At 43.9% G+C, this 18,688-nt stretch overlaps 1 protein-coding gene across 1 annotated transcript; it reads left to right on the top strand.

Annotated features, from left to right (window-relative positions):
- Positions 1-5,445: 5,445 nt before the first annotated feature.
- On the top strand, positions 5,446-18,549 carry LOC146198362 (multiple myeloma tumor-associated protein 2-like). The gene is made up of 6 exons (XM_084593827.1): positions 5,446-5,772; positions 6,972-7,122; positions 9,332-9,380; positions 13,641-13,726; positions 14,019-14,150; positions 18,351-18,549. Exons 1-6 carry the CDS (start codon positions 5,679-5,681, stop codon positions 18,430-18,432), a joined length of 594 nt encoding a protein of 197 aa, XP_084449953.1. The 5' UTR covers positions 5,446-5,678; the 3' UTR covers positions 18,433-18,549.
- Positions 18,550-18,688: the final 139 nt, after the last annotated feature.

Genomic DNA, 18,688 nt, shown 5'->3' with positions numbered 1-18,688 from the left:
ACATCTATAGAGAATTGTATCCCCCGAGGTAAGAAAAGCGCATTGCATCAAGAAAGCATGTTATATTCTGAGTGTAACATCAAGACCAATGTAGCATAAACAAAGCCAGGTCCGTATTCCGAGTTTGCATGGTTATCTCACTGACCTTGAGTCGTACGATTGTTGGAAACGCCGGAACCGAAAATGGTTTCAACCAAACTGACATCTGGTTCCGGTGTTTCCACCAATCAGATGACTCGAGACCAGTGAGATAACGATGCTAACTCTGAATACAGAACCTGCTTCTTCCGCAAGTTGGTTGCTCATGTTGACGAAAGCTCAAAAAGATGGGGATGATAGAAATACAGAAGAAAGCATTGACTTGCGAATGAATTTTATTGACACGGGGACATATAAATACTGAAGCGAGTTCAACAAAAAGAAATGCTCAAGCAATTTTCATCAAGGGAGCCATTTCTTTATCGGAGAGATTGACTGATGCTGAGCGAAGGCAGTCTTGCAAATAAAACATGCTTCAGTTATCTCGCATGTATCAATCTTTGCTCTTAGGCTTAACTGTGCATTTTTTTAATGATGGCTTGTATGTTTTGCTGGGACAATCGTGTCACGCCGACAAGTGCCGTTTCTTGGTTGTGCCACATTACGCTAATATTCTAGCAATGTTTCATATATTTATCTGCCACTGTGCCCATCATTTAGATACAATATACACTCGTAGTGTGTAATCGGCAAATCTATTTTGATGGTTTATTTTGCATCCCTTTGAGCGGCTGAGAGATGAATTCGTGATCCTACACAATTTTGACAGTATGTCCGGTGCAGAGACAACCACATTCTTTTTTTCTCTGTGGCCGACCCCCATGAGCTTCTGTGGAATGCTGCATATGCATGGAGTCACTGTCTTCTTTTAAAGCAAAAACCTTTATAAGCTCATGAGTGTCTGCGAGGAGTGTCCCGTGCACCACTTCTTCACGAGATGCCGTGGAATACCGAGAGATTGTGACATCATCAGTCATGACCGCTGACGTCGCCAGGCGATTCACGCATATATGAAGCTGACCCTGCTGGGAGTTAATCCATTCGTCCGTGCTGCGCCTTTCGTTGGCGCCTCCTCGAACGCCACAACATACAGTGAAGACACAGTAAAGCAGGAATCAGCGGCATTTAAAACAAAGGCTTTCACCTCATCGCACTTTAGTGGTCTAAAGTGCCACACATTGTTTTTCCATTCAGTAAACTGCTTAGAACGGCTTTTATAACACTTCTTCAGCAAACCTTCTGCCACTAAAACCACCTGAAGAAAGGCGACTTGCTTGCTCACTGAGGCTGAGGGTTATCAAGAGGGACACGATGTTTTCATGACGCTAGTGAAGCGCATGTTTATTATTGGCCTTTTTACAAGCTTCAGGTGGGAGTATGAATATAACGGGCAGTTGTTGGCCCTGGGGCAGTGATGACAACTAACATGGGTTGCTGAGAAATTTAACGTTGCATACTGGCTTCATTTTTTTTTTGTCAACCGGTACCTTGTGGATGATCTCAAATGGTAAGGAGCAAAGAACGTGTGATTATAATTTGTTTTGTTGAGCTCACTTCAGTTTATGCGTACGTGCATGGATGTTCGTGTCATCGATAAAATTCAGTTGCAAAGTTAATGGTTTGACCTCTCTTGATCATCCCCGTGTTTTGGTGCACTTGAGTTTTCATCAGTGTACTTAGCGTCATTGCGTTGCTTTATAGCGTGTATTTTATAACAAAACCGCAAATATTTTCATGCACGTAATTAAAATGGAGTTAATGTAAAAGCATTTTTTAACTCTGCGCCTTCTCTTGGTACCCGCTGTGTTGGTTTAGACCAATTTTTTTTGCATGCTGGAAGGATCCGACAGTTATATATGGCCAGTAGGATCGCTGGTCATTAGCCAGGAACTTTTCATTGTCGCATATGTGGGACAGGAATTATTGAAATTATAGGAGGCTCTTATAAGCGCCGCCTTTATGGGTGGTGTTTATAAGCTACAGGTCGCAAGCAACCATCCGACGTATAAAGCCCCACTTTAACCAACCTAAGAACTGGAAGTTGGTTCTTATCCACCTTCCCTCTTCAAATAAGCAACCTGAATTGGCAGCTTCTCCCAATTTTGTGATATGTCTCGTTAAGCCACACAACCGTCAAAGAAACTGTGTTTGGCCATCTCAGCTACCACTTGCCAGCACGATGCTCGTGATTGTTTGCTTAGCGTTTGCTGTCGCGTTAAAATATCTGATGCAATAAAATATTCCTGCTGTACATAGTAATGCATGCGCGTTTCATTTCAGTCACGTGTGAATTGTTTTTTAGGTAATGTTTTGACAACCTAATCATATATCTGATAGCATTTCCTATTTGTTAGTTAATATTGCACTGCAGCTGAATATACAGCCGCGTAGGTCTAGTAGTAAAACATCTTGTGAGGAAGCCCTCTACACATACGAAACATATCTTCAAGACTATTTGCTTATCCTGGCTTGTAAATGTCCGACATATCAAGAAACATAAAATCCTTCCCAAGATTGCTTTGATATGCCTTGGCTTAGATATCTAGTAGACAACTATCAAATAGTGTCATATAGATGTCTTGTAGCCCAATGTATCTGACCACTATAGATGTTTCATGATACCTACGGGTATTCTGTGCTCAATGGGACTTATAGGCCATTGCACATGGCATGTGTATTACTTCACTAAACAGTGAATAAGGTAAGTTTTGTAGGTCTGACTATACAAAAATAAGCCAGAGGCATAAAAATGTTTGAGCTTGTAATCTGGTGCAATGCTTAGCTTTTTATGTACCTGTTTTAACAGCATGACAGTAACTTTCTGTCTTGGAGGAATTATGTGTTGCAGTACTCTAGTTCTACCCTGTTTGCGTTTCTTACTTTGTTTGTTCTAGAATGTCATATAAAAGAATCGTGATCTTTTCGTAATCGTGTTGCAAGCGTATGTACGTACTACTCTTGGACAAAATTTTGTTGCCGCCAGGATTGAAGCCCACCGCAGCTGCATGTAAGATAGTAAACTTCCTACACATCAATATTTCTAATACGAGGTGTGACACAAAAGAAATGAGGCTACGTGTGTAGCTTCAAAAAAGAGTGGAAATGTAAAGATTGATTGGGTTCCCACTGGTCAGACTGTTAATCAACATTACTACATTGAAGTACTCTAAAAAGACTTCGTGAAATAATTGGGGGGGGGGAAGGTCAAAGTTGTAGAGTGATGGATGGCTGTTGCACCAGGACAATGCACCCGCTGACACGGCCCTATCTGCCAAGAGTTTCTGACCAGCAAAAACATTACTGTGATGGAGCATTCTCCTTATACACCTATAATTTGGCTCCATGCGACATTTTTTTTCCTAAAGTTAAATCTTGCTTAAAGGGAACCCATATTACCTCAGTTGAAGAGGTTCAGGCAAAAATGGAGAATCTCCTAGAAGGGCCTTCCAAAAACCTCGTTCCAGAACTGGTGCCAGCAATGGCAGCACCGAATGCAGAAGTGTGTGGATGCTGAAGGCGACTACATTGAAAGTGATAACGTCACAGCTGGAGAACTGATTCTGTAAGTATAATAGTTTATTGAACTAGTCTCGTACTTTTTTTTTTTTTTTGTCACCTCGTATTAAGCCCGAGTTGATAAAGCACATATTTATATATAACACAACTTCCATTGGTACCACCGATTTCTGCCTTTCACTCAAATCACTCAAAACATGATTCATTTTCATTATAGGCCTACAGTAATCAGGTCAAGGCTCCGTTTGTTTAAGTGGTGTCTGCAGAAGTAAGCCACAGCACACGTTTACGTGACATGCAACGAAATACAGGACGTTGCAATGACGACCGAGATTGAACTATGCTTGGACAAGTCGGCTGGCGTTTAGCAGCATCCAGTTCGGTGCTGTCACTTTTATGCTGACTTGGCTGTCTGAGTCGGAATGCTTGTCAAGTTGACTTGCATATACAGGGCCTTGAATATTTGGGGGCTGGGATTTAAAAAATTCCTATGCAAAATCTACTACCCCATTCGAGCGATGCAAGCGCGCCAACGGCCGGGGTGGAGCTTGTCTCGCTGCTCGACAGATGACGCATCATGTTAAAATAGCTTTTCGACTCTCTTCTGCGAAAATTGTGCAAGCCACCGACAGCAGTTTTTTCTCGATTTCGGGAAATCTAGGAAGGTACCGATGTTGAATCACTTATCAGATAACGTAGACTATATTTTGCTACTTTGTAAACGTTATTTCAGCTCGAATAGTGTAGTAGATTTTGCATAGAAATGTTTTAAATCCCAGCCCTCAAATAATCAAGACCCTGTAATTGTCTAGAATAAAGGAACAGTCGTAATCCGCGCGACTGGAGTCACTATGACGTCACACGTAGCGCAACATTTTTTTTTTTTTTTTTAATCTACAGCAGCTAGCGAAACACCTTTGAAGGTATTTGAGTTTTGCTCACTGGTGTAGCTGATGAAATAGTGGACTGGAATTCAGGTTGTGAAACAATTTATGGCTCCACAAATAAAAGGTTTTCACCACCACTACTCGGCGACACCCTTCACAAGTGCGCCTGTGAACTTCACTATGGCTCCTCTTTCCGCTTTTTCACCCCCGTATTCATCCCTTATGCATGGTGGGCTCAAGGAGGTTACATCATAGAGTTCCTTACACTAACTAGAGGGAAAGCTGAGGGCGCTGCACTTCAGCCACCATGGGCGCGCTAAGAATCATGGGCCGGTGTGCTACTTGTTGCGGGACAGTCGGTGTTTCTCAGGTACGTGGAGTGGCGTTACTGCGATGTCTCTTTTTCGTCATCATCATCATTTGAAGGCGCGTACATAGACTGCGAAAGCCATAGTAGCGAAGGCGCAAAAGCACACGTCGCCAATAAATGGTTTCTGTTTCCCGAAATTCCACTAAAAACTTCCTTAAGTGATGGCGCAACGATAAATATTTTTATAACATTTTTTAAATTTCAAAGTTTGCCTATTAAGTGCGAAATATTGGTATTTGTGCTGCTCAAAACTAAGCCAATAGGAGAAAGGGCCATCGCTTATATTGGATAAATCTCACACTGGCATTCTGTTTCTCTCTCTTTTTGTAATTTATAGTCACAATATTCAATCTTAGGACATTATTTACGGTAGAACAACGTTTATCTTTTCATTAGTTTTGGCCAAAAGTTGTAGTTCTGCACTCGGTAGCTCACCGGCCCATGATGCTTTGAGCGCCCATGGTGGCTGAACTGGCCGTCTGGAAACTCCATGTAAACGCCCATAGACGGCAGCACAGCTTTCCCTCTAGGTAAGAGTAAGAAACTCTATGGGTTACATAAATCTTCAAGGTTTTATATAAAAAATATTGCAATATATAACCTCCATAAGCAATAAAGACAACACAAGAGCCAAGCCAATCCGGCGGTAAACATTCCTGAGCGGCAGATAGCGGCAGCAGCGTAAAAGTTTTGTGACCACAGGATCACAGCCGTTCGCTTTCATTTGGTTGTTGCTGTTTATTTTAATGTGCTGTGGGGACTGAGCGCTTTTACAGTAAGCACATTTAGATCTGTCCAAACACGGGAGGGCCGCGACATTTGAAGATATATACACAAGGTGCAAAGTTGCCGAAGATCGTGGAAAGATGTTTCATCCTGTCCGCGGCGGCACTCGGGGTGGTGCGGACCAGTTCAACTGGGAAGATGTCAAAGAAGACAAGTACCGAGAGAACTACCTGGGTGAGCTTTAGAGTAGAATGTAGGCAGTACTACACACGATGAATGACGAGCACCGATGTTTACACGCTCTAAAACGAATTATTCTGGTGCCCAGTGTAGTGTTTTTTAACTGGTAGATATGCAAGAACGGCTGCTTGTTCGCTAAAGGTATGGCGAACTAAAGCGTCAGCTTGTTTCTCGAACGCGACACCGCCTGAGTTTGTTTGTTTTGTGGGGTTTAACGTCCTAAAAAAAGACTCGGGATACGAGAGACACCGTATTGGCGGGCTCAGGAAATGTCAACTGCCTGGGGTACTTTAACGTGCGCTGACGTCGCACAGCACACGGGCGCCTAGCTTTTCGCCTCCATCGAAAAGCAGCCGCTCAGGCCGGGATTCGGGACTACTGCACCACCACGGCGGGGCGCTGATGTGAAGTGATGACAGAGGAAAAGAACTAGGAAACTAACCAATATGTATGCTGGTCACAAGGACGAAGAAATAAAGAGCGTTAAGCAACTGGTGAAAAACACAGAGTGTGTGGAATTACACTGAAAGTGGAAAAGCCAGTTCAGGAAGGAAGCTTTCTTTGATAACTCAAGAGACAGTGCCCTACTTTTTGAAGCTAGATCAGGGTGCCTTAGAACACGCAGCTACAAAAAGAAATTTCACAATGAAGATGATGCATGTGCTGTATGTGGTAACTCCAGTGAAACAATTGACCATATTATACTCGAATTTAATGGTATCCATCCGGAAGTCGATGCAGGTGCAGTCACTCTTCCTGAAGCTCTGGGGTTTGGAGATACCAGTGGCCGGGTGAAAACCTGTGGTGGAAGCTAGCAAAAAACGACTGGAAGATTGGTGGCTTAAAAGTAGGAAGATTGGGGGCTTAAAAGCAGAAAAGTGACATAATGTTAGTAATGTAGAAACAAAAATTCAATAAATAGAACAATGGTATAGTTAACCAATCTAAAACAATAATTAAGATATAGGGAGAAAAAGGAGCATGATAGCAACTGCTGCCACCCCATTTCAAAGGGGAAGCTCCAATATTCCATCCATCCATCCATCCATCCATCCGACTGCTGTAATAATGACAAATTCTGGCAGGCGTTCGCACTCCTTCTAGGATTAGTTTTTACCATCGCACCTCGGTATTGGCTCACGATAGGGTTGCTAGTCCGCTCATCCTTGTGGTGGTGTCCATTTCGTGAACAGGGCATTCGCTGCGGGCGCCTGTTGGTCGATGGCAGAAAGGCAAGGACCTGACGTGGTATGCCAAGGAGAAGACGCAGGCTGCCTCAACGTCAAGGGAAAATGAGATAGCTGCTGCCAAGAAGGCTGAAGAAGAAGCTATGCTAGCAGCACTGTGAGTGGCAAGCTTGTTCATGCTACTGTCAGTGAACAAAACTTACTTTGACGAATTACGGCATTACGGATAAGGGCACCTACAATTTCTGTTCCATCTTTTTGCTTGTTCCTTTTGTATGATACAATCTCCCAAACCTGCACAGCAGTACGTTGTAAATAAATAAATAAAATAAAATAAATAAACACATTTTGAGGTGCTTTTCTGTTAGTAAATGTAAAATCTCCATGAAATTGTTCTTACATAATTAATTGTCATAAAGCAAAAAGTTAAATTTACACCAGGCAGTTTGCACTACACCATGCATTACATCATCCAGTGCGTACATTAATTTCCAATCATGCTCTTTTGTAGAATATTTTTCTGCCATGTGCTTTTTTAACTGTGAAATATTTATTTGGCTCTCGTACTGGGTCATGAAAATGCCAGTGATATGCTGTTACAGTGGCTAGAAGGAGAAAGTGCGAAGAGCTCTGCGCGGCTCCTGTAGGTCACATTAAAGATACCAGGAGAGAATCGTGAGGGGTGCTTGCGCTTGTTTACGTGTTGCCTGAGACTAAGGCTGCTCCGGCATTATTCATCTGATCATTGTTAGTGGTGATTTCTGCACCGCTTAACCTGAATTGCAACTCATCTTCAGTTGGGTATGGATATTCATGGCAAAAAGGCAGAGCCACTGCTTCGTTTCAGCTGCTCAACAGTCCTGAAGGAAGGTCGTTGTTCGATGTTCCAAACGGCTAAACCATGCTTGCACAATGGCTGCGAGCAACTCCCAGCACTTGCAAGCCTCTCTAACAAAATTTCGCCATTTAATTTTGAGCTTCACTTAGGTCTGTAAATGCATAGTGAATGAAGAATGTCTTTTGATTGATAGAAGCAGGTCTTTGTAGCTGCCAGGAGCTGTGCTAGTGCAGTTTCGCAATGCTTCAGAGTGTTTGGACATGCTACCAAGCAGCAGAAGCTGAAAGTGACGAGAGAAATTTTGTCTCTAGCCAGCAAGCAACACACGAATGACGATATGTGGCTTTTAAGTGCTAACTATGAGAAAGTCTACATTGCTTCTGTAATCAAAAACTTTACATTGCCTTTGCGTTCACGGGGACAGCACATGTTGAATGTATCATCTTTCACTGGCACTTGCAGCGTCTGTCAACCTGGACAAGATGGAAGCATCCTGTTGGCAAATTAGCTTACTGTGTTTTCTCAAGAAGGAAGTGTGAAACGAGAAGTATTCGTGAAAGGTGTCCGGCTGTCAATAGCCATGTTTGAGCCCTGGTCCTTCACCAGCAAAGTGCAGTGCCATGGGCATCTGGGCAGGCGCTGGAAAATTCAAGAATATGTTTCTTATCGGAAATAACAGTTTTTGTCTGGGTGAAAAAACGTTTGAGCATCAATTGCCAAAGTCCTCTTTGCTCCTTGAATAACCCTTTCTTTTGCAGATGAGCTCAATATGGAATTTCACCATGTGGTTCATGTACAAGCTAACTGCTTTCCTGCAAGAGAATGTACTTGTTGGCTGTTCAGCGCATAGTATCAAGCTGACCAAATAGGTTGCCAAGTTCCTTTTATCACACGCCTTAATTTTTTTTCACGAAATCGCTGAGCCAAGAGAAAATGTCTAGTAGCGAAATGAGGAAGCATCTCAAACTAAGGTTAGTTACCTGAACAATCTTTGCACAACAGTTTTCTGCTGATATTGGAGAATATTACTATGGGAATAAAACTTTTCTCATTGTTATTTATGCGTCAGATTTTATTCCTCAGCAGTGCGTAAGGCAAACCAAAATCAAAGTGAGTGTGAGTACATGCATTTGCATTCCTTCTATTATGGTCATGCAAAATTTCCCGCATTTGGTGTTGATTATGTATGAACAAACTACACTACCGTTCATTTTTGCGTCCACATTTGAAGCCATGCGGAGCTTCTTAACTTAAGTTGCTGTTACCGATGTCTGTTAAAGATGTGGCTGCTGGCTGCCAACATTGATGATGATGATGATGGTCTAGTGGCCAGCCCCTTTGTAACCAGTGGGCACTTTGGTGGGGCAGCATCATCTGTGCTCTTCTTCTTAAAACGCATTACATGAGCCGGTGAGCTCCTCACGTTTCTCCCTTCTAGCCACTATAAAGCTGTTTCAGTGTTGTCTCACTATTGGATTTTATGGGTTTCACAGAGCCTGATATGTTTACTCTGTGTAATATGCATCAGGGGATTTGCTACGCCAGCCAAGCCTACTCACCAGCCACTATCAAAAGCGGTAAGAAAACTTTGTCTTTTCTTAGTGGTAAATTTTTTGAGCAATGATATTTCATGCTTTTTTAATGATATTGCTTTTAAATATAGGGAGGTTTTGATCCAGATGGAGTGCTCTGGAGATTATTTTGAAACGCTGCACCAGGAACACCTTTTTATGCTTATTATACTTTTTGAAAAATGTGCACAGTGCATGATGTAGTACGGCTGTACCAACATGGTGTTTTTGTCCGCCTGTGCTTTATCATATTGAAGTAACTCTACGGTATTTTTTAACATTTTGAATTCATAAACAAATCACATGTACTAAAGACAGTTTCTCAATATACCGAGTATACGTATTTAGAGAAAGCAAGAAATAGGCTACCGAAATCGGGTTCCACCCAAACAAAGATAACCTGACAGACCGTCCAATGACGTCACGGATACATTCACAAAAACTGTTGTGTGCGCATTACAAAAAGTTGCCACATAGAACCTGAAAACTGCAGAGAACATTTGATGCAAATTTCAGCAAAACCTGAGAAAGTTGAAAAAATGCCAGAGTTGGCCTTTTAGCTTGGCCTTTCAGTTAGCTTGGGAGATGTTCAATTTCTGCCATTGCTAATGCTTACGTTCACACACCAAGTGAATAAGGGAAGGGAGGCATGGAAGAAGGAAAAAACTGAGCAGAGGCCTCATGTATCCCAGGTGCATTGCGAAAAACGTGCCGCGAAGTCGCATGCTTTTTTTTAGCCTAGATATGGGGCAAATAGCAACAGCGTCAGCGTTGCTATGGGGCAGCATGGCTCGTGGACTCGTGGCGCGGAGAAGCGCTCAGACGGGGAAGGGCACACAGAGGGGTGCGAGGGGAAAAGCTGCCCCATGTGTAGGTGGCGCCACAGCATTTTCCGGTCGCGGGCCGGCGTCGCGAAAAGTGACGTCACGGCCTCTCCTCAGTTTTTTCTTTCCTCCATGGGAGGGAGGGGATTCTCAGTTCATTAGCCAGCATTTCAATTAGAGGATTTATCATCTTCACAAGTTTATGTTCTTGTGTATTGCCAGCTCTTCTGAATTTTCTGTAAAAGTTGATGAAGTTGGAGCCTGCTTATGAATTTATGAATGTTGCCTCCAGTTTTATGGAAAATAAACGTAATTTGTAAAAAAACAAATTGAAATTCTGTACAAACCAAATATTGCCGATGGTACCTTGCACCAGAAAAAGAGGGCGGTATGAACCACCTGCGAAATCTGTCAGCAGCCCTAACATTGTAACGAGTTTCATCATCTATCACTGGGGCGTCATTTCTCCAAATCTCAACAGCTGCCTTTGCTGACATTCCGCAGTAGTTGGATTACTCTATGCCTGTCGTCTTTGTTAGATCTTTGTTCACAGGTTTGTTCTTTTGTTTTGACCTTGCTTTCTTTTTCTGTGTGACTAACAACACGTTCGTAGGAGGGAGACTCTTGTTGGTATACTACTTTGGCTTCACAATGTGATAACATGCTATTTGAGAATTCTACACACCAAAATTTACATTCCGTATGTAATCATGTTGTCTAAGGAAAAAAACAAGTTCCACTTCTACGCCATGCATACATGTTGTCCAAGCCAACTTTAGCCAAGATCTGCCACATCTTGCTCACTGCAGGCATTTTTTCTTGTTTTGCAGTTAATTATGTAGTAATTAAGATCATTTTTCTAAATTACTAAATATTGTCTTTAGAAAATAAATTTGATTTGCAAAGTTGGTCAGAAACCCCCATTCCATTTTTTCGATAAAGAAAGCCTCATGTGTATCTTTTTTCCGAGCTCCGAAGGAAGCCTGCAAAATGCAGCAAAAAAGTCATGTGACTGGCACATCCGTGCACCGCGATTGTGCTGCTCTCAGCCGTGGTTCGAGTGAATGACATCAGCTGTGGTTTGGCACCTGCGGCAGATCGATATGCCTGCGATAGCTTCTTCGCCCACGTCAGCCAGCTGGCGCATGTGACAGTGCAAGTTGGAGCGAGCTCGCCGCGCTTGCTGCAACCATCCGCAACATAGGCCAGCTGGCGCATGTGACAGTGCAAGTTGGAGCGAGCTCGCCGCGCTTGCTGCAACCATCCGCAACATAGGCTACCGCAGGAACTCGGCATTGAGTGACAGCCGCATCTAATTTCGTTCACTCAAACCATGATTGGGAGTACTACAACCGTGGCGCGCGAATGCGCTAGTCACGTAGTAATTTTTGCACTTCATCGGCTTTCTTTGCAACTCGAAAAAAAGTACATGTGAGGCTTTATTTGTCGGAAATAAATGAAACGGGGGTTTCTGGAGATGCTCTCGAACTTTGCAAATCATATTTATTGTCTAAAGCCAATATTAAGCAAATTAGACAAAGTAATATAATACACTGTTATTTCCCAAACAAAATATTTCCTGTGGTGAGCCAGACGGCTGGCAGCTGTATTCAAATGGTTTCCCTAACCTACCTCAAGGATTTTATTATTGCGAAAGCAATACTACTTGCACTTTCAAGCCTTTGCCGTACCGTGGCGGTGCCACCATTGACCTTTCGCGTGACCTCTGTGTGACGTCGCGCCGAAGAGCTGGGCGACCATCTCGTGCCGTCTGCGAGCAGTGGCGGTGCCACCATCGGCGGCCTAACTCCCGCGCTGTCCGCCAGGAGCTCAACAGGTGTTGTGACATCACGCCGAAGAGCTGGGCGGCTATCTCGCGCCGTCTGCGAGTAGTGGCGGTGCCACATGGAGGAAGAAAAAACCACCGGCGGCCTAACTCCCGCGCTGTCCGCCAGGAGCGCAGCAGGTGTTGTGACGTCACGCCGAAGAGCTGGGCGACCATCTCGCGCCGTCTGCGAGTAGTGGCAGTGCCTCCGCCGGCGGGTTAACATCTGCTTCGACGATGCCACCCACCGCTAGGGAAGTTCGTTGCAATGAGCGTAAGAGACAGCAGCGAGCTACAGAGACGGAGGAACAGCGTATCCATGTCGTACCCAGAGTGAATCATTGTATAACCACCACAGTCTAATCATAACAATCATATCCATAAGCACCACCACCAACCGAACATTAGCTGAACCTGAGCGTAGCCATGGGTATTGCTTTCGCAATCTACCGGGCTTAACCAAGTTATGCCTCTGCCAATTTTGTTTTTTAACCTTTGGCTAAAGTTAGCTTGGACTGTACAGTGTTCTGAAACTTTATCGAACCCCTGTTTGAAAAATTCTCCTGCCTCAACTGGAGGCTCATTTGCGCTGAAACTGCGCACAAAGCTTGCGCATTGTTGTCCCCTTCTTTACGAGGTAGGTTTGACCATGGTGCTTACTTGGTTTGGCCGCGCATGATGAGAAAACAGAGCTGTCGGCGACGGGACTGAGAAGCAAAAGACGGAAACTTAAATTTTCCGGCGAAGGGCAGCAGTGGCGCCATCTAGTACCATTGCAGGAATGTGCCATGCTTGCCTCGGCGCTTTTGAACCGCAGAGCTTTCCTCCAGCCACGCCAGATGGCACCACTGCTGCCTTTTGCTGGAAACTCTGCGCTGGCGTTTTTTTCTCCTCAGTCTCGTCACAGACGGTTCTGGTTTCTCATCATGCGCAGCCAAACCAAGTAAGCACCATGGTCAAACTTGCCTCATAAAGAAGGGGACAACAAGTCGCAAGCTTAGTGCGCAGTTTCAGGCCAAATGAGTCTCCATTTGAGGTTGGAGAATTTTTCAAATGGGGTTCGATAAAGTTTTAGAACACTGTATATGTGATGTGAATGTTTTCAAAGGTGGCAAGGATGGCATCAAGGTGTTCATCGCTTCACAAATATGGCAAGAATATGTGCAAGCCACTGGTGGCGAGTCAGACCTGGTTGTAATGATAGTGAAAACATTAGCAAGGCTGTCAAAAAAATCAATCTCTTGAGATTTGAAAAAAGAAAATGTGCTGCTGAATCACCCTCACCCCCCGCTCTCCCTAGAGAAGGTTTTATGAATTTGAAAGCCTTCAGGTTGGCAGGTATGTGTTCTTGGCATTATGTATGAATGTGTCATTTAATTGCCTGAAATCAATACTGGGACTTTTATTGATGCCAGAATATTCGTGGGTGCACACACATTGCATCATGGCTCAAGGTATGTTAGTCTGGGTTTGTTCTGTGATATATACTGAAGTGCAAAACTGTAGAACTAAAAATGTTGCCACTACTGAAGCTTAAGATAAATATGGCAGGTAGCAGCCATTTTGTATCTTCTGCAAAATAGCTGTGTACATTGAAAACTTTTTGCTTTTTTGCAGGAAGTCACAGAGGCTCTGCGACGGGGAGATGGCAGCAGAGATGATGTGGACACTGACAGAGTCTCGGGGGTGGGCACCAATGCAAGGTACGCTTTCTGTAGCTTGGTCCACACGAGCTTGACCATTTGCCTTGCTGCAGTGGCCAGAGACTTGAATAAATTGGCAACTATTGACCATACTTAATGAAGAATGCATAGCATGACATGATTGCATAGATTCTTACATCTATTCTTCTAGTAACAAAGGCAGGTGTTGAATCTTGTGCTGTGGTACTGAAGGTAGTAGTGGGAGGGTGTGCAGTCAAGTTCCTTTTTTTTTTTTTTTTCTAATTTTTGTAGTGGGCTGCATTAAGGTCTGTTGGACATATGTTCCATGCAGGGGTGACTTCTGTACGCGTGGGAAGCGGCCAGCCGAAGGCGTGGAGTTTATTTCCCCTGCAGTCCCTGCCCAAGATGTCTGCCGTGAGGAAAGGGAAGGTGGCTCCAGCAAAAGGCACAAAGCTGAGCACAAGTCAGTGCACCACCTGCAAATGTTGTGCTGCTGCATTGCAACGAAATCAATTTATCTATGTGGTAGCAAGCAGGGAATTGCTCTGTGTAGTAAAGTAGGGTGTCCTTTTTGTTGACACATTTGTGGTTAGGTGTTGTATCTGCTTAAGGAATCAGTCATTACAACTTGTTCTTGCACTTGTGGGGGTAGGCATGTCAGCAATGGCCTACAGTGCATGCTTCTTTTTGTTGGTTGGACATTCAGCAGTCTGACGGTAAGAACTTCAACACTAATTGTTTTGACAGTGCTCGGTACTCTCGAGGTGTGCATCCTTTGCTGCATTTTTTTTTTGATAGCCAGTGTTTTTTCTTTTAGGTTATTAGTGCAGGTTTCTTTGTTTACTTTATCAGTGCTTAGAGGTCTCAATTATAGAATTTAATCCTTTGGTATATTGTTCTGGGCCACTGAGCTCTTGAATAATTTCAAGACAAACACAGAGATTCTAGTGAGTCATAGTTGATTAGGAAAAAAACAGTGTGAAATTTAAGGCAAAAAATTAAAGCAGCAAGCATAAACATTGATTTATGGCAGCAAGATGAAAATAATATAGGCCAATGCTGGGGGAGGGAGGGTGATATGCTGCTTTCAATATTAGAGCAGAGAATATCCATAGAAAATAGGTGCTATAAAGAAAATAAGGGAGGAAGAACTAAGAACTTAAGTCAACTGATGAATCGCATTGCAGGGTAGAATCATTAATCTTCCAGTTATATGCTTCACCTCATGGGGATGACAAGGAGGGTAGAGTGCCCCTAATTTTTTAACCACATGTTGTAATGCACACTTAATTTGCTTTAAGTTTTATGGTGTCTTCTGCTGATGGCACTCGTGGAGTTTTCTGCTCACTCGTGCACTGCCACACGTTCGTGCCACCGTGGGGACCGACGGGAGCGTAGTGCAATCCTATCGTGCTGCGCGCACTAGCAGACACTGCGCGCAGATGACGCTGTCATCGTATCCGTATTCTACATCGGCTGATAGTGAGTTTCTACGGAGAGAAAAAGGGAGGAAGCATATCAGGTGGGCGTATAGTAAAGAAATGATGAATATGTTAGCAACTGCAATGTACACTGCCATTACTCAGCCACTAATCGACGACCCGTGCGTAGCTGGTCTGCAATGTGTGCATTGTGCAACGTACAGATAGAAGCCGGCAAGAATAGCACTATTGTAATGCCTGACAAACCAACACCGCCGCAATCGCAACATTTCGCAGTATGCGCCGGCGTCTTTGGTTAGCACTAGCTCTACACACCATTTGTAAAAACTTGGGGTGGCCTCCGAGACAGCAGTCAAGGGTTGCAGGCCGATTACCATAACATCTGTTATGTACAGGTTAGCCATGCAGGCGGTGAAATTAAAGGTGCAAGCATGGGTTGAAAGTAACACGATACTCGGAGAACTTCAGAACGGCTTTAGAAATGGTAAGCGCTTAGATGATAGCCTGTTCGTGCTTACCCAATGCATCGAAATATCTAGAGTGGAAAATAGACCTTTGTATTTGGCCTTCCTGGACATAAACGGGGCGTACGACAACGTAAGCAGGGAACTCCTGTGGAACATATTAAAAGAAGAAGGTATCAGTTATGAGATAATGGAGTTCCTACAGGAAATATACCGGGATAAAAAAGTAGAAATTACGTGGGAAGGGATAAGAAGTATGGAGGATGTCAAAGTATGCAAAGGATTAAGACAAGGCTGTCCTCTATCACCGGTGCTGTTCATGCTTTATATGATTAACCTGGAGTGGAGGATACAAGACAGTAACCTAGGTTTTAACCTGTCATATAGATTAGGTGGAAAGGCGGTAGAGCAGCGCCTCCCCGGTTTGATGTATGCGGACGATATTGTGCTGCTAGCTGAGAGTCTGGAAGAATTGCAAACTCTAGTTAAGTATTGCGGAGACGAAGGGGACGCTCTAGGCTTCAGTTTCAGCGCAGTTAAGTCGGGTCTGATGATTTTCAACGGCTCAACTGATCAGGGTCTTAAAATACAAGGCCTTGAAGTACCTAGAGTAGCAGAATATAAATATCTGGGGGTATGGGTAAACGAAGGATTGGCATACATTGGAAAGCATGAGCAATCACTTAAGGCCAAAGGGCGAAGGAATGCCGGGATAATGAAGCATAAGGCATTGTGGGGATACAATAGGTATGAGGTTTTGAGGGGTATTTGGAAAGGAATTATGGTGCCCGGACTTACTTTCGGAAATGCGGTTTTATGCCTAAAATCAGAGGTACAGTCGACATTAGAAACAAATCAGAGATCCGTTGGACGATTAGCACTAGGTGCCCACGGCAAAACTACAAATGAGGCGGTACAGGGAGATATGGGCTGGGTATCTTTCGAAGTACGGGAAGCTCAGAGTAAAATATTATATGAGGAACGCCTGAGGAAATTGGACAGTAACAGATGGGCAGCTAAAGTATTTAAATACCTGTACCTAAAAAGCGTTGACTCACAATGGAGGAAAAGAACTAGGAAACTAACTAGTAAGTATGCTAGTAACAAGGACGGAGAAATAAAGAGCATTAAGCAACAGGTGAAAAACACAGAAGGTAAAAATTGGATAAATTCGATGGAAAAAAAACTGTGTGGAATTATACCGAAAGTGGAAAATGCAGATCAGGAAGGAAGATTTCTTTGATAACTCAAGAGGCAGTGCCCTACTTTTTGAAGCTAGATCAGGGTGCCTTAGAACACGCAGCTACAAAAAGAAATTTAACAATGGAGATGACGCATGTGCTGTATGTGGAAACTCCAGTGAAACAATTGCCCATATTATACTCGAATGTAATGGTGTCCATCCGGAAGTTGGTGCAGGCGCAATCACTGTTCCTGAAGCTCTGGGGTTTAGAGATAACAGTGGCCGGGTGAATAAACCGGCGGTGGAAACTAGCAAAAAACGACTGGAAGATTGGTGGCTTAAAAGCAGAGAAGTGACATAATGTTAGTAATGTAGGAACAAAATTTAATAAATAGAATGATGTTTTAGTTAACCATTCTAAATCAATAATTAAGATATAGGGAGAAAAATGAGCATGATAGCTACTGCTACCACCCCGTTTCAAAGGGGACGCTCCTATATTCCATCCATCCATCCAAGTGTCTCGGAGGCTATGCAAAATGGATGGCAGAAACAACGACGGTACATTCAGTGTGCTTCACACGTTCGACTGGAGCACAGAGGCACAGAGGGGCGGTCTACTCGGTGTACTCGTGCCGTGTTTGACGTCAGTTCCTGCACACCGGTGCGGGGGCGGTGAGCCAGGTGAGCCTCAGCCGAAGACATTAGATAAATTGGTTTGTAAAGGCATTAGTGCCTGTCCTCCTCCAAGGGTTAAAAAATAAAATATTTGAGGTTGGCCAGCAAAACCACTTTTATACCACTGCCAACCGTCTTGCGCACCACAGAAACTTTTTTGTTCTGAAATTACTTAATTAGCTAATCGTTAATTTTTCTAATTGACTAAATATTGACTTTAGACCGTGAATGTGGATTGGAAAGTTGGAGAGCACCTGTAGAAACCCGCGAAATACAAATAATATCACGCGACTAAAGCATTTGAGCGCCACGATTGCAGTGCTCTCAGTCGTGATTTGAGCGAACGAAATAGCTGCGCGCGTCACTGGACGGTCCCGCTGCAGCGGCAGGCTGACATGTTGGCGATGGTTGGAGCGAGCTCGCTGCGCTCGCTGCTACTAGCAAATACTTCTAGGGACTCTACTGCTACTCGCACCGTCACGTGCGCCGGCTGAGTGACGCAGGCCGTGATGACTCAATTCGGGTTCGCGCTCGCACCTTCATTTGCTGGTACTTTATCGTCATCCGCCTGTCGTGACGTAGGCTGCTGGGGTGCGCAGGCCTTGCTAAGATCTCGGTGGTGACACGCGGGCACGCGGGTGAAGAAACCATCGCAAGCATATCGGCCTGCCACTGCAAATAATCAATTGCTTGAATGGAAATAAAAGTGCACAACTTTCAAAAGGTTACAAGTATAATACTGCACCTTCAGTTGTTGACAGGTGCTGCCAGTTTACAAATGTGGCTTCTGGAATTGTCTGTAATGCTGCTTCCAGGTTATTTGAGTGTCGTAAATTTTGCGCGAATTTTGTTTATACTTGGCGCTTATTTTCTGCGGCTTGAACTTTACTTCGCAGGAAAGAAAAGAAATCCAAGAAACACAAGAAAGAAAAGCACAAAAAGAAGCACAAGCAGCGTAGCCGACGGTCACCTAGCTAATGTAGCACATATGCAAGGGCAGTGCTGCTGCAAGTTGGACGACTTAGAAGTTTATTGCGATACCATCTCTGCTATGGCCATAATTTTTTTCGTACACGAAATAAAAGGTGAAATATCCTCTCCTGGGTTTTAATTTGTAGCTTTTTTCGGAGTGTTGAAGCAATGAAGAGCTCATATTGCTCATATCGACAGGCGTCAGCGCACCTTCGCCCTTGATACCCTTGGCCTTGCATCATCCGCCTACGTCATTTTTGCG

The sequence above is a fragment of the Amblyomma maculatum genome, chromosome 2 (genome assembly GCF_055883805.1).
Source record: "Amblyomma maculatum isolate TAMU_Amacu chromosome 2, ASM5588380v1, whole genome shotgun sequence".
NCBI lineage: Eukaryota > Metazoa > Arthropoda > Arachnida > Ixodida > Ixodidae > Amblyomma > Amblyomma maculatum.
Note: the sequence above shows the minus strand (reverse complement) of the source record. Positions and strands in the feature narration are given on the sequence as shown.